The sequence below is a fragment of the Mchenga conophoros genome, linkage group LG14, assembly GCF_057382185.1.
Source record: "Mchenga conophoros isolate Kocher_MC1m ecotype Shallow Benthic linkage group LG14, M_conophoros_male_GT1.1, whole genome shotgun sequence".
Taxonomy (NCBI): domain Eukaryota; kingdom Metazoa; phylum Chordata; class Actinopteri; order Cichliformes; family Cichlidae; genus Mchenga; species Mchenga conophoros.
The window spans coordinates 22,664,402-22,678,420 of record NC_140539.1 but is presented as its reverse complement, the minus strand read 5'-3'; the positions used below and the strand labels follow the sequence as shown (position 1 = coordinate 22,678,420).

Here is a 14,019-nt window from a genome sequence, read left to right as displayed (position 1 = left end):
ACAAGTAATGACATAAATTTCCTTCTTTTTTTTGTTGTGTGAAAAACTGAACACAATGACAAATCGCTGTGTATGACTAGGATGGGTGAAGGTCAGAGATTTTCATGTTTTAGTCTGCTCAATAGTCCAACCTGTCTGCTTCTGCACTGCAGTGTCTCCTCTGTCAGATTCTGGCATTATATCCTTAAATAGTTGCTGGTTAACTCCCAGTGATTCTGTAAAGACACTCACTTGCCATGGCAAGCCATAGCTTTAGTGGGCACAAGTGACCATTCAATGGCTGCTGCAATTTCAATTTTAAAGGAAAAGCTTTCCACTTACAGGTGTGTGTCCAGACTGTGTGCTTTTAGCAGTTTTATAACCTTTTTGCAAGCCGCGGTGTGCACATTGAATTTAATAAACTCGGGTATGACATTAGTGTTACCCCATGGCTGTTAGCTTCCCTCTGTTAGCTTCCCTGCAACTTTAAGTGGTCATATTTTATGTATGTAGACTGCATGATGGCAAAACTTACTAATGGCTGCAAACAAATCTGCTGCCACAACTCAACAAGAATTTTCTTAGGGTTTTTTTTATGGTATGGCATTAGTGTTATTTTAACTTAAAATGGTGCCATAATAAGCACATTCATGGGATATTTGTATCAGCTGATCAATAAATGTAGGTTGTTGCTGCCCTCATATCATGGGCCATTTGACCCAAGCTGTTGCAAGATCATTACAATAGCCAAGCTGTAACCTCGCTCATTGTGTGAAACAGGACTATGTCCTGAAGGCAAGACCAGAGAAAATACCGTAGTTCTTTCATGTTGTTTATCTCCCAACTCCCAAAGTTGTGCAAGTTTTGTACTCTTAAATAGACGTCGTCTTAGAGGTCACAGTTGGCCAGTGTTTGTCAGAGCTAATTTGCAACAGTGTGAGAATGTTTAAAACACTCACCTGCCAACCAATCCAATTTTTTGGAAGATATTTTGATATGTCACGATGACAAAGGTACAGACATAGCCATTAAGATAAACGATTTCTTAATTCTATATGTTATATATTGTCGAGCTGTCTCGGTTTACTGCAGCCGTACATTACCACAGTAAACAGCGGTAGTGTGTGCTTATCTTGCTTTAATTAGTCCATTTCTAATGTGAAAATACTTTTTTAACTGAAGTCAGTATATGATTTGGAGTTTGGAAGTCTAATATCTAAAGCAATTTTTAGGGCCCAATTTGAACCACAGTTTTTTTTTCAGCCAAACTTTGCTGCCTTTAATAGACCTTAACGATCATAAAATGACTACCACTGAAAAACTAATAGCACTTATGAGTAAACTGCTCACTTAAAAATAAATTAATCAGTATGAAAAGTATGATTTTAATGCGCCATGAATTCATTTTCTTCATAGAGGGCTACTAAATATGTCACACGATTAGTGTGCCTTCTCACCGTGCCAAGTCCGTCACATCCCATCACATCACAAATCACCGTCTGTCTGCTTCATTCTCGTCTTCCCATGTCTGCACTTCATCTCTCTTGCCATTGCCGCCCTCCCTCTCTCATGTTGTGTGCCGGGGCTGTAATGTGCTCCTGTGGTTGTAGTAAGCAGGCCATAGTGTCTCTGAGGCCTTGTGCTACACCACCATTACTATCTGGCCTGCCTCCACTACAAATTGGATGAACAGGCACTGACACATTTTCAATATTATTACATTAAACCAAGTGGATTTTGATTGATAACCTAATATTGGCCTAATGCAAAACATCAATCACGGCAAGTATATTAATTATTTAATATTGTGGCGTAATTCAGAAATCGATGCTGCCTCTGCGCTGAATGCACAGAGTACAGAAGGAGGGAGGGAGAGACAGATAAGGAGAAAAGGAAAGCTCGGTCCCCGAAGACCTCCGCAGATTATATGATGTTTTGAAAAGAGAGATGAGGATGTAAAAGTGTGCGTGCGTGTGTGTGTGTGTGTGTGTCAGCTGTGGTTGTCTAATGGATAGAGCGATCCCTTCGGCACTGGTGCGGACCATGCTGGACAGCTTGTCCTTGATGAAGTCAGGACAACAGATGAAAGAGTGGGAGATTAAATGCATGTTAAGAGCTTAATAAAGGTTGAATCAAAAAAAAAGGAAAAAAAAAAAAAGGAAAACTGTAGCTATAAAAAGGAAGAGGGGAGACGGGGGGAGAAAAAAAGCAAAGGGAAATGAGTGGAGGAGGAGGGATCGAGCGCTGCGTCTCCCCTGTGTTAGATTGTTTCTCACTAATTGCGCTTCATTAGTGGATTACACACACTGTCACCACGGTAACAAATGTCTTGCTGTCTAGTAGCCGGGCGCCCGTCATGTATAATGAATGTGGCGGGGTGTTTGTCAGAATGTAATGTAATTACAGCTAGATGAAGTTTGCCTTAAGTGGTTGACTTGTCTGCCTGTGGCTCAGTGACAGAGCTCAGAATAAACAAGCAAACATCTTTTCTTCATGACTTTATTTTTTTGTTCTTCTTTAGTTCTTGTAGTGGTTTTTTGTTTGTTTGTTTGTTTCTTTTAAGTTTTCTAGGGTGTGTAGCTTTTTCTTCATTCCTTGATGCTTTTCGGAAAGGTTGATGGTGTTGAGACATGGATGGATGGGTGAATGGAGGTAGAGGGGGCTGGAGGGGTGGGATGGATTAGACAGTATGTAATTTTAGAGATGGTGTAGATTTACACTGTGATGCTGCTGGCTGCATTAGCAACTGAAGCCTGTCGATAAGCCTTTCTCCCTTTCAGCACACACACAGACACACACGAACGCCGTAAAACGCCACAGCCTGGGTGGAGTTGTCAGTAATGGAGGCCAGAGTTGGACGAGGGGTGCTGAGATCGGGGGGACGGGGGCTGTTTGTGTTCTCTTGATCTTTTGATTTCCACTGCTGCAAATTTGAAATGTGCCAAAATTGCATCTATTATTTACTGCCAATTTGCTCTTTTTAAAAACAGACTGCTCCCCACTCCTCCGCTTCCTCGGCTCGCCGTTCTGCTGTTGCTACCCTGATAATCATACACACATTTTTTATTAATTCACAGATAATAAGCTCCCAGTTCTTTCTTTGTAGTTGGAAATTATTATTATGAATGCCAGCAGTGTGGCAACAATATTAGTTAACCTCTGTGTGGTGCAGATGCAAACACATGAAAATGCACACAGCATTTCAGTCTGAAAGGTTAACAATTAGTATAATTCCTCATTATGTGCTTTTTTTGGTTACCTCTTTTGATTAACCAAATGCCTTTTGATATCATCAGGATTTTTTTCCCCTCTTACAGCTATTCTCATCCCGCGTACGTTGCAGCTGAAACAGAAAGAGGCTTTAGTGGTTATGACAGTTGCCGACTGTGAAATGATTAGTTGAAAATAATTCGGCTTAACTACCACCACAGTGAGACATTTTAAGGTATCATCACAACCTCAGAAAACCACTGATGGCTTGCCTCCCCATTCATCGAGGAATCAAGAAAATAGATTGTTTATTAATAACAATGATTCGTAGCTGGAGTCTAATTCTGGTTACTTAGGATTGGCCACAGGTAGTGTTTCAGTGCAATGACTCAAACTGTGAAATTAAATCAGAAAATCGCACTTGACAGAGTTTGTTGTGTGTGTTAGTTGATGTTTGTGTGTGTGTGTCTGCAAATCTGCTTTTATTAAATGACTTTTTGTGCCGGCACTTTATTTACAGTGGGGGAAATGTGTTGTTGTGTTGCAGGGACGCTGGGAACATCAAAGGCAGATTAGAACATCTGGTAAGTTCTATTCAAAACACACTCACACACACTTGCACACTTTGATATCTGCATTCCTAATGAAACCTCTGCAATTGGAGCTGAATACCTGCAGTTAACAAGCAGGGAGAGAGGGAGAGTGGCAGAGAAAACGGGGATAGAGGGAGGATGGAGCCTCCCCGAGGGTCTGGTCCCGCTTTTATATTAGCATTTAATTCATCCCAAATTGTGCCCAAACACACACACAGGTAATCCACTGTGTCCTCTCTCATATTAGCTGCTACTTTTGTGTGTGCGGTTGTGTGTGTACCTGTTCATAAACGCTAAAAATGAAAGCAAAAGTTTTTCTCCCCTTGTCCCTCTTGGTCCTTTTGTCAGCATGGGGCCTTTCCTCAGTCCTCTCCCAGCTATGAATCAGAGAGCTGCTGGAAACGCTCTCCTGGGACAGCCCTGAAAATTTAATAACCGACATTTTCAGGGTTTCTCTTGCTACTCGCTTTAATACGGGGTCAGAGTGCCGTGCAACAAAGTGAAAAGGTTTTCTCTCCTCTTTTTGGGTGGGAAGAAACGAAGGTTTGATGTGCCCCATATTCCCGGGGATGAATTATAGAGAGGGGTCAGTGAGGGTCCTGGCTCTCTGTGGATGTCACATGCCCTCCCTCCCCTGCCTCCCTGCATACTAAACTGCAGCTCCCAGCACCCTTACGCAAATGACCCTCGCCCCACCACACGCTACGCAAATGACCCTGAATATGCCACACAAATGAGTGACCCCGAAATTCAAACACTTCTCAGTAACTCTCCACTTCTGCAAACGTCTGAGCTCATGAAGTTGAAATCATCTTTCAGCACTGTCAAGCACAGCTCCAGTTGCCACTTAACTCTGTTGTTAAGGATATTCATAACTTTGATTTGAGTGACATTGGATTTAAAGTGGCGCGATTGCTCACCAGCCACTTTATTAGGTACACCTGTTCAACTGCTTGATAGCGCAAATAGCTAATGAACCGTTCACATGGGAGGGACTCAGCGCATTTAGAGATGGTCAAGAGGACCTGCTGAAGTTCAGGCTATCAGAATAGGGGAAAAGGGAGATTAAAGCGACTTTGAACATGGCATGGTTGTTGGTATGAGTATTTCAGTAACTGCTGATCTGCTGGGGTTGTCTCACTCTGGGGTTTACAGAGAATGGTCTCAAAAAGGTAAAATATCCAGTGAGCAGCAGTTCTGAGTGAAAACGACTTGTTAATGCCAAAGGTCAAAGGAAAATGGCCAGACTGTTGGCAATTAAGGCATGCAGAAGAGCATCTCTGAATGCACATGTTTAACCTTGAAGCAGAAGAAGATAGCAGCAGAAGACCACACCAGGTGAAACACCTGTCAGCTAAGAACAGGAAACTGAGGTCACAACGGGCGATTGAAGATTGACGTTTGAAAAGCATTCCTGGCCTGATGAGTCTCGATTTCAGCTGCAACATTTCCATGGTGCAGTCAAAAGTCACCATAAACAACATGAAGCATAGATAAATTGTGCTGTCTATCACTGGTTAAGACTGGCAAATGTTGATATTGCAGATATTTTTTGCCATACTTTGGGCCCTTAAACACCAGCTCAGCATTGTTTAAATGCCCCAGCCTACCTAAGTATTATTTCTGACCATTTCCATCCTGTCATAACCACAGTGGTCATTCAATGTACTTCTCAAACTGCATTAACCCTTTAAGACCTACCATAGAACCAAGTCCGCCAGAGCTTATATTATATTTTTACATGCTGTGGAGCCATTTTTGGGAGCATTTCAAGTTGCTATACATCAATACAACCATTATAGCCCAGATTTTAATAATATGTATTCATTAAGTGCATAGTAATTACATAAATTGCAAAAAAGTGCAATAAACTACAAAAAAATTGAAAATCGTTTTTGATTTTTTAACATATATTTGTAGTTAGAGAAATTTAAGAGGCTTATCCCTCAAAACTGTAAATACAAAAAAGTTGCACAAAATAGTTTCCCACCACAGGAAATTTATTTTGAGTGTCTTCATAGTTTTATTTTTGAAATACACCAATTTTTATACACTGCAGGAAAAACGAAAATAAATATTATACTGCAAATTTGCAAAAAAGCAGCATATGCATCAAAATAAACTATTTCCAGCAGTGCAATATGAGTCCTAAGCATCCCAGAAACGACACAGAAAGTCATAAAGTCAAAGATAACTTTTAAAAAGAGCAGTATAAGCCCTGAGGCCCTGATCGCAAAAAAGACATTTCCGCGAAAATGACGTCACTTCCGGTTTCGGCCAGGTAATGGCGGAAATGCAAAAGTTCGCGCTGACGTCTATTCCAACGTAGGAAGTGTTTTGAACAGCTGATCGGACCAGCAAAGCGTGTTTCTGGAATATTATGTTTTTGTACCTGCAAGCGCTTTTTATGCAGTTTTTGCAAAGCTTTATGTGGAAGGAAACCGTGACCTAGGACAAGCTGATGGCACAATATGTAAGTACAACTCCTCCGGTTTCATATGCAAAAAAAAATTTTGCGCTAGCTTACGTGGTTGCAGTGCTACCGGGATTTAAAAATAGTTACGCATAACAGAGCGTTCCCGCTCCGATCGGCTCTAAAGGGTTAATATGACAGTGTGTTTGCTGTACTCAAATGAGCTCCACACAGATCTCATTCCAGTAGAGCACCTTATGGGTATGGTGGAACGGCAGATTGGCATCATGGATGTGCAACAACTGTGTGACACTATCATATCAATATGGAGCAAAGTCTCTGAAGAGTGTTTTCAGCACACTATCCATGCCGTATAGAGGTGCTGGTTGGCTATTGTGATCTTTTCAGTTCTCAACAAAACTCCATTGTTCATTATTACCAAATAACAAACAGGCCATATTTGCCATAAGAGGTAAATACAATCTTGGATTCTCTTCTTTTCTCTGCATCATCACTAAATGTTGTTAAGCTGATTGTAAATTTGTCATTCAAATCTTTTCAATGTTGGTATTTTTTAAGAGCACTGTTGTTTCCCCTCAAAGTGCTTCAAGAGTAGACATTCAAATGAAGTGATGGTTAAATATAGCATGTTGTATGGTAATGGTCTAGCTTGAGTTTGGAGATGTCTGTCGCTTGGTCTATAGGTGTGATTGATGTAGTACTCCATAAAAGGTGCTTTGAATTATTCAAGAGAAGATTAGATGCATAAACAGCATTAATCAATATGCTTATATGCGTTATCTTGGCAAATATGAAAGCTAGTGGTTTTAAGTTTCTCTAAATGACATGTGTATGACTGTGAACTCATTTGCAAAGTCACAAATGAGTGCACTAAGTTTTCAAACTTATTAACAAATTTAAGGCAAGATGGGTTATATTGAGCTATAGGTTTCTATTACGGCACAATTTTGTATTGTGATTGTAACATTTTGTACAGAAAAGCTGGAGATATACACATAGACCAAGTTATTGACACGATCATGTACTCACAGAGATTAGTAGACTTATATTTTAGCCACTGTGCATCTGCAGATGTTTCCCTATACCTTTTTCCCCCGAGTATACCAACAGGGACTGATTATACCATATTTGCATTTGATTCTTGGTTTTTGCTTTGTTTTTATACTCATCAGGATAGCTGAGTTAAACATTACAAACTTACGAAGACTCACACGCAAACACATTTGTATGTTTACCAGTTTATGGTTTTTTGTGTATATATATATATATGTCTCAGGGAATTTGAATAGTTGAATACTGAGTGTTTGAATTTATGGGCATTTTAATGCTTACGGAGAGATTGCACCCCAGTAGTCAGCTGCCTGGGGAGTGCAAGACTCTGATTACGATTCGGGACAGAGAACTGTAAATAACAGAGCTCATCTCTCTCAGAGGTAGAGTTCCAGGGCTGTTGCAAATGTTTTTCTCAATTCCTCACACACCTATTCGTGTAGATTTCCAAACAGGCATTTATGACTTTCTGCTGATCTATTGCTTTCAAGATTGGTGCATCAGCCACATTGACACTTACCATGGTGTTTCAACCAGCGATCCTGACTCTCAGTCAAGTATACACTTTTTATTTTTTTACAGTAATTATTTGCTTGCATTACTGTAAATCATTTTTATATGGGAGTCAGTAACTGTTTTGCTGTTTATTCATGACTAAAACCGGATCAGATTTCACACTGATGTGACGGTCAGGCTTCCCTTTACATTCCGGAGCTTGATTTTTCATGATGAATACTAATGTTACCTTTTCCTGTTGTAACCTCATGAGTGGTGAAGTAATTAGGTGGGCATTTAAGGCTTGTGTGGTCTAAGGTTTGTTTCATTGTTCACGTTTGGCTTGTGTTGTTTTTGCATCTCAGCAGATTGACTGAACGCGATCAGTAGCGATGCAGAAACAAAGTCTGAAGCTAATTGCTCCCAGGGCTCTGCGTTAGTTTCTGTTTTTGTTCGCATTCACGTACATGTCCAGGCACATATACACACAGACACACATACAAACAGATACACAAACAAAGATCACCCAAGTCTGAGTTGGATTTATTTTTTCTTTTTCTTTTTTTTGCTTTGGGAGATTTGGAGCGATAGCAAAAGAGGTGGCCTACAGCAGATAATCAGTCCAGATGCACAGCTTTTTTAGAGTGAAGTAGAAGAAAGCCAGCAGCTCAATCAATACACGAGGAATCAGCCTCATCAGGATTACTGGCTCAATCAGCAGCTGTACCCATCGTTCTACCGCACACACTGCCCAAGGAAGGATACAAGACAAGAGGGGGGAGTAGAAGAACGAGGGGGGAGGAGGGTACGCCATCGGTTCTGTGGAAAGAGTCTGAAGAAACCCTAATGATGGAGGGTGACTTGCAGGTCAGTCCAGGGTTGCAGGTTGAGTTAAGGTCACGATTCATAGAAAACTGTAACTATGGAATTTACCTTATGTCATGATATGACATTGTAGACCTTTGCTAAAAGTAAATTGAGGGACTTTTTGTCTTGATAGCAAAGCCACATTTTTTTGTAGCGTGGGTTGCTCTGCATTACATTATCGGTGTTTAACAGTATTTTAATTTGGAAGTATTAGTGAATAAGCGAATAACAACTCCTCCTCTCATTTAACACATGGTAGCCATTATCCTTTAAAAACATGCCTCCCTTTGTTGAAGTGCAAGTATTGAAAACAGCTAAATTCACATAGAATGTGACTCTAATATTTTCAATATTTCCGTTTCCAAATCTTTGCTGTATGGGTTTTGGGTTTAAGGTTGGCTCTCTGATTAACAAAGTGCAAATAGATTAGAAAATTGTTACTTAATGCCCTTTCTTAAATAGCCCTTTATTCTCATTTTAACAAGTGTTTGTTGGGGTCTGTGAGGTAAAATGTGTTGCTTCACTCGGGGGGTCCTACTTAGAATAAATTTATACCTCAACTCTTTAAAGGACCTTTAAAAGTCTGGCGTTTAAATGTAGCATCTGCTTTTCACAGGGTGAGAAGCTGTGTTGTCACAAAGTTTGAGTTTGTTTCTGTTTCTGTTCTATTTTTTTTTAATCATACCAATTTTTAATCATATGCTTGACAGTTGGATTACCATATTACACGTGGCTAATGAGGAGTAACTCCTCTTAAAGATCAAAGCAAAATACACCTCAAATAAGATGGATTTTATGTGTTATAGGTAAAAACATCTACCAACACCTGCGGTATGGTGTAAACGCCATACATGTGTTTTAAAAACGAGTCATGAAGATGTTAAACAATACTCTGGGAAGTTACCATAGTAAATCAAGTCACATGACAGGATTTACTATGGTAACATACACGTCTTGACTCTTTGCTGTGCTGTCACAGATTTAAAAAAAAAAGATTGCTCATCGAGTTTTTCTGTTGGCCAGTTTTGGCTCTACTAATGCTATAAACATAAGCATATCTACCTATTGACTATCAATATTTCTTGAACAGTCCTGCAATTTATATGTTAATGTCATTTTCATCAGGGAAGTAAAAAGTAATCCAGGGATTATCCTACAGCTTCACCTTTAATACATAGTATTAGAAATACAGATAGTACATTTCCCATAATGCTGTCAAACCCTCATCATATTTTAAATGCGACTTATATGCAGTTTTGACAAACTAGTTTGCTGATAAACCTTAACATGATCTGGTGTTTGGGGACATTGGGTGTTATCTCTGTGGGAGCTACCGTTCCCTTTTTTTCTGTAAAGCTGTGGTTTAGTTTCAGATGTTTTTTTCTTTGTGAAAACGAAGTGGGTTTGTTTTATTGGAATGGGCAGCCTGGAAACAAGCCTCTTTATTTTTGCGATGCATCACAGGTTGTTGTCCACATGGTTCTCTTCGGGGATAGCTGATGTCTGAGTGTCCCTTGGTGAGTTGAAGAGTTTACTGAGGCAAATTGCCTGGTTGGGCTAATGACAGATATGGACCAACAGCTGTAGCCAGGACACTCGCACACCGAAACTGTGACATTGCCTCATATGGCAGGGTTTTGTCCTAGAGAAGTCTTAGTATGAAATACAAAGAGTTAGGTCAATATAGCTGTTTTTTCTCTCTCAGTTCTGTCTTTGTGTATGTCACAGACTTTCTTTTAATTAATCTATGTATTCCTTTCTCTATTTCTTCTGTCTTTCTTGCACTAATTGTATAGGATAAAGAGGTGAAAAGAGCTTAGATGAAGAGATTGTGGACAGATAAAGGAGGGGGAGAGGGGGCGTTGATAATCTGCAAACAGATTTCCATGCTTATTACACTAATGATTTCATGATATTTGATGTTGTGGCTGGGATTGGGAGGATTTGCGAGGGAGGGCTGGTTGTCTCGCTCTTTCTCTTCCCCCCCCCTCTCTCTCTCTGTGTCTCTCTCATCTCAACGGCACGGCTAAATGATGGAGTAATTTGAGTGACCTCTGACTTGGGGCAGGCCCAGACATAATTGCATGTCATTCTCGCACGGAATGAGGAAGGGGTGGGTGGGTGTGCGCGGCTCCTCGAAATACAAAATATCCCCCCCCCCCCCCCGTCTGTCCGGTCTTTCTCACATATCTCTGGTTGTTTCTGCGTCTCCTTTTCATGTGAACCCAGTCCCCGTCTTGTTGCTCGTCTCACTGTGGTTCGCTCCTTGAGTGTTTCCCAAAAAAAATGTTAAAAAGAGATCCCAAACAAAAGAAAGATTGCATTAATTTTCAAATGATGATATTACATTAAGCACGGAGCTCTCATATATCAAAACGTGAGAACTACTCCCTTACTGTATGTGCTTCATCTTAATGGTATCGCTGGATGTCAAGGGCATGGAGGAAATTAAATCGGAAAGTGCAGATAGACCAAAGAAGATATTATCTCTGGATGATTGCAGTTTTGATAGGTATTCCAGTGAATTTCATTTTCTCCGGATGGGAAGAAGATGAGTTAGCCTGCACATTTGCTCATTTTTCTTCTACATGATTTATGTGAGTTGAGTATAAAACTCTCTCCTTCTTCTCCCCCCCCCCCCCCCCCCCCCCTCTTTACCCCCCACCACATCCCCCTTTATCAGGAACACATACATGCATGTACACACACACACAGACACACAGACACACGGGGTAGTAAATTACTGCCTTTGAGTTGTATCTTGTCTGGGGCAGTTTATGCAAGTGTATGCATCATTTCTGTATGGATGTTTGTGGCAGTGCATGGAGTTTTGTGTATTTGTATGCACGTGCATGTTTTTCTGTTTGTGTGTGTGTGTTTGTACTAGTGTGTCTTTATGAATACACACGCCTGAGATAGCAGCAGAGCCATCAATGGGAATGATTCCAGGGAGACGGGGGAGTGTCATTACTCAGACTTGTTTACATTCTAAATACGTAATGAAATCTTGTTGGTAATAATGACGGGAATAAAAGTTTAGGAAATTGTAAAAGTGGTGAAGTTTGAGAAATGAGCCCCGGCCTGTGAAATAGCATTTGGGGGCAGGAAACGACATTATTATGCAGTGCTCCTGCCTGCCTGAGACATGAAGATGAACTGCTGGCGGGTCATAAAATGCTGTTAGGCCTAGCCTGAAGTATGGCGCATTGTAAAAGAGCCCTGATCCCATATTGCCATTATATATAAAAGTATAGCCATACACAACATTATTTTTCATATAAGATGAGCTAAGATACTGTGGCTCAGGCACCCCGAATACATACAGATAGGCAGATTTTTTTCCGTCTTATAAAATATATAAATAAACATATTGCCATGGAACCCATCTTTGCCCTGATCTTATAGACCTCGATATTAAAAACAGAAATATTGCATTTTCTAGGGGCTCTGTTTTCCCCTGTCCTCTTTTGGGTATGGGATATATCTGTGTGTTTGTTTATGGGGGGTATGAGAGAGAGGGAGAGGAAGAAGAGGAGGCGATGCAGGGGAAGCCCGAGAGGAATTCAACAAATGAAAGAAAATGGAAACAGATGAAGACTTTAAAAATATAATGAGATGAATATTGAGCATATCAACTCCAGCATAAAGAGTTTGTTGAGGTAGGCACTGTGTATATTGAAGCCGTTTATTGACAGAAAATAATGGTTACAGTGGCGCAATTAGGATTAATGTTACAGTAGATGGACTGATGATGTCATTGATGTCCCGTTTCCTCCCACCCCCCCATAGAGGGTTTCTTTAAAGACATTTGAAGAGAAAGGTGACTTTAGCCAAACCCACATTTCACTAATGTGTTCTTTGAGAAGCAGGAAAGAGGTGGCACACTGTAGGCTGAGTTAAATCATACCTGCCCTTAAACCAATCAATTGCTTGTGCACTATCTCTATATTTACTTAAATGGCCACAGTGCATTAAGTGCACTCTTCCAACCCTATTGCCTAAATTATTCATAAATATCTAGCCTTTGCAGCATATTAACTAATTTTAACTTCATTTTTTCATAATGAAATCAATAAACTCAGAGCCAACTAGTGTGCATCCGCCTGTATATGATTTTTCTTTTGTTTGTTTTTTTTAATATTATGAGCACAACAACTGTTGAAGATTAACAGGCCTCAGATTTAAGCAATAGAATAATTTTAACATTTTATTTTGGCCTCACCTCAAGCTTAGTCTGTTGTTTATAAAAATTATTATTTGGTCAGATATAATGAAATGTGCCAGTACTGATCACTCAGAGCCTTGAGCGTTAAAATAAAAGTAGAATACCCACAGATCAGTTAACCCGTTGTTTTCAAGATGCCGATTATTTGATTGTAACACGCAAACTGCATTAAACAAGATAGACCTGGAGCGCTTTGTAAGGTATGACCAGCCCAGTGTTCTTTATTTATTTACTGCAGCTCACGTTGGTAATTTTCCTTCATGTGCTGATGCTCTGCTTTGCTCATCCACTTCAAGTCTTTCTAATATCGTTAAGTTTAGTTACCGCTGCTGGTTATGTGTTTCGTTTTGTTTATGTTTTTTGTAGCGTGTGCATGTGTGTCAGCATTTTCTCTGTAAACACAATGCTTCAAAAGTTTGCGAGTGAATTCTGATAAAAAATTTTAAGGGTTTGGATTGAGGTCGTTTTAACAAGCCGTTAAAATTTAGATTCCACCAAAGTCTTTTAAATTATTTATTGGTCGAGTATTGACCAACGTAGAAACTATGATTATGAAACTATGAGCATATAGAGAGTACCGTGTAAAGATTTAAAAAATCATGTCCCGTATGACCCCTGACCTCTCCTTCAAGGTCAATGGACTGATCGGAAGGTCAAAGTGATAATGATTATATATAGATCTATTAGATGTACAGGGAATGATATATGGGGAGTCTAAATATCACTTTATTTTATTATGACTTTGTTACATTCATGACAGTAACAGATTATAACCATTTAAATACATAACAATTTAAATACATGCACCATTTACCTGAAGATGTATAGCTTTTGGGGAAATAAAAAAATAACGTGATAATTAAACAATTCTTTCTAAACAATGATGTGAATGCACTATATCCACGTAAATTAAAAAAATATACTGAAAATTATGTAAAGTATATTAAAATGGGACAAGTAACAAAAGCCTGTTCTTTGCACGTCTTTTTACTGCACTACAAACTTCTTAAAGTATGTTTAAAAAGAAAAAAAAGGGGCCAAAAATGAATATATAGAAAATACAAGACTGTTCCCTTCAAAGTAAATACTGCTGAGAATTTAAGCTGTGCCTTGGTTGGAGTTTTGCATTCTCTGTGTGCTTTTTCTTCTTTACTTATGTCCTCCAC

General features: G+C 39.7%; 1 protein-coding gene across 2 annotated transcripts in view; it reads left to right on the top strand.

The window, feature by feature from the left end:
• rsrc1 (arginine/serine-rich coiled-coil 1) overlaps positions 1-14,019 on the top strand; it is a 121,198-nt gene that overhangs the window by 38,498 nt on the left and 68,681 nt on the right. For both annotated transcript variants that reach the window (XM_085243418.1, XM_085243419.1), the window contains exon 5: positions 3,737-3,773. In XM_085243418.1, the coding sequence (XP_085099544.1) occupies positions 3,737-3,773 (37 nt within the window). The remainder of the gene's footprint in view (positions 1-3,736; positions 3,774-14,019) is intronic.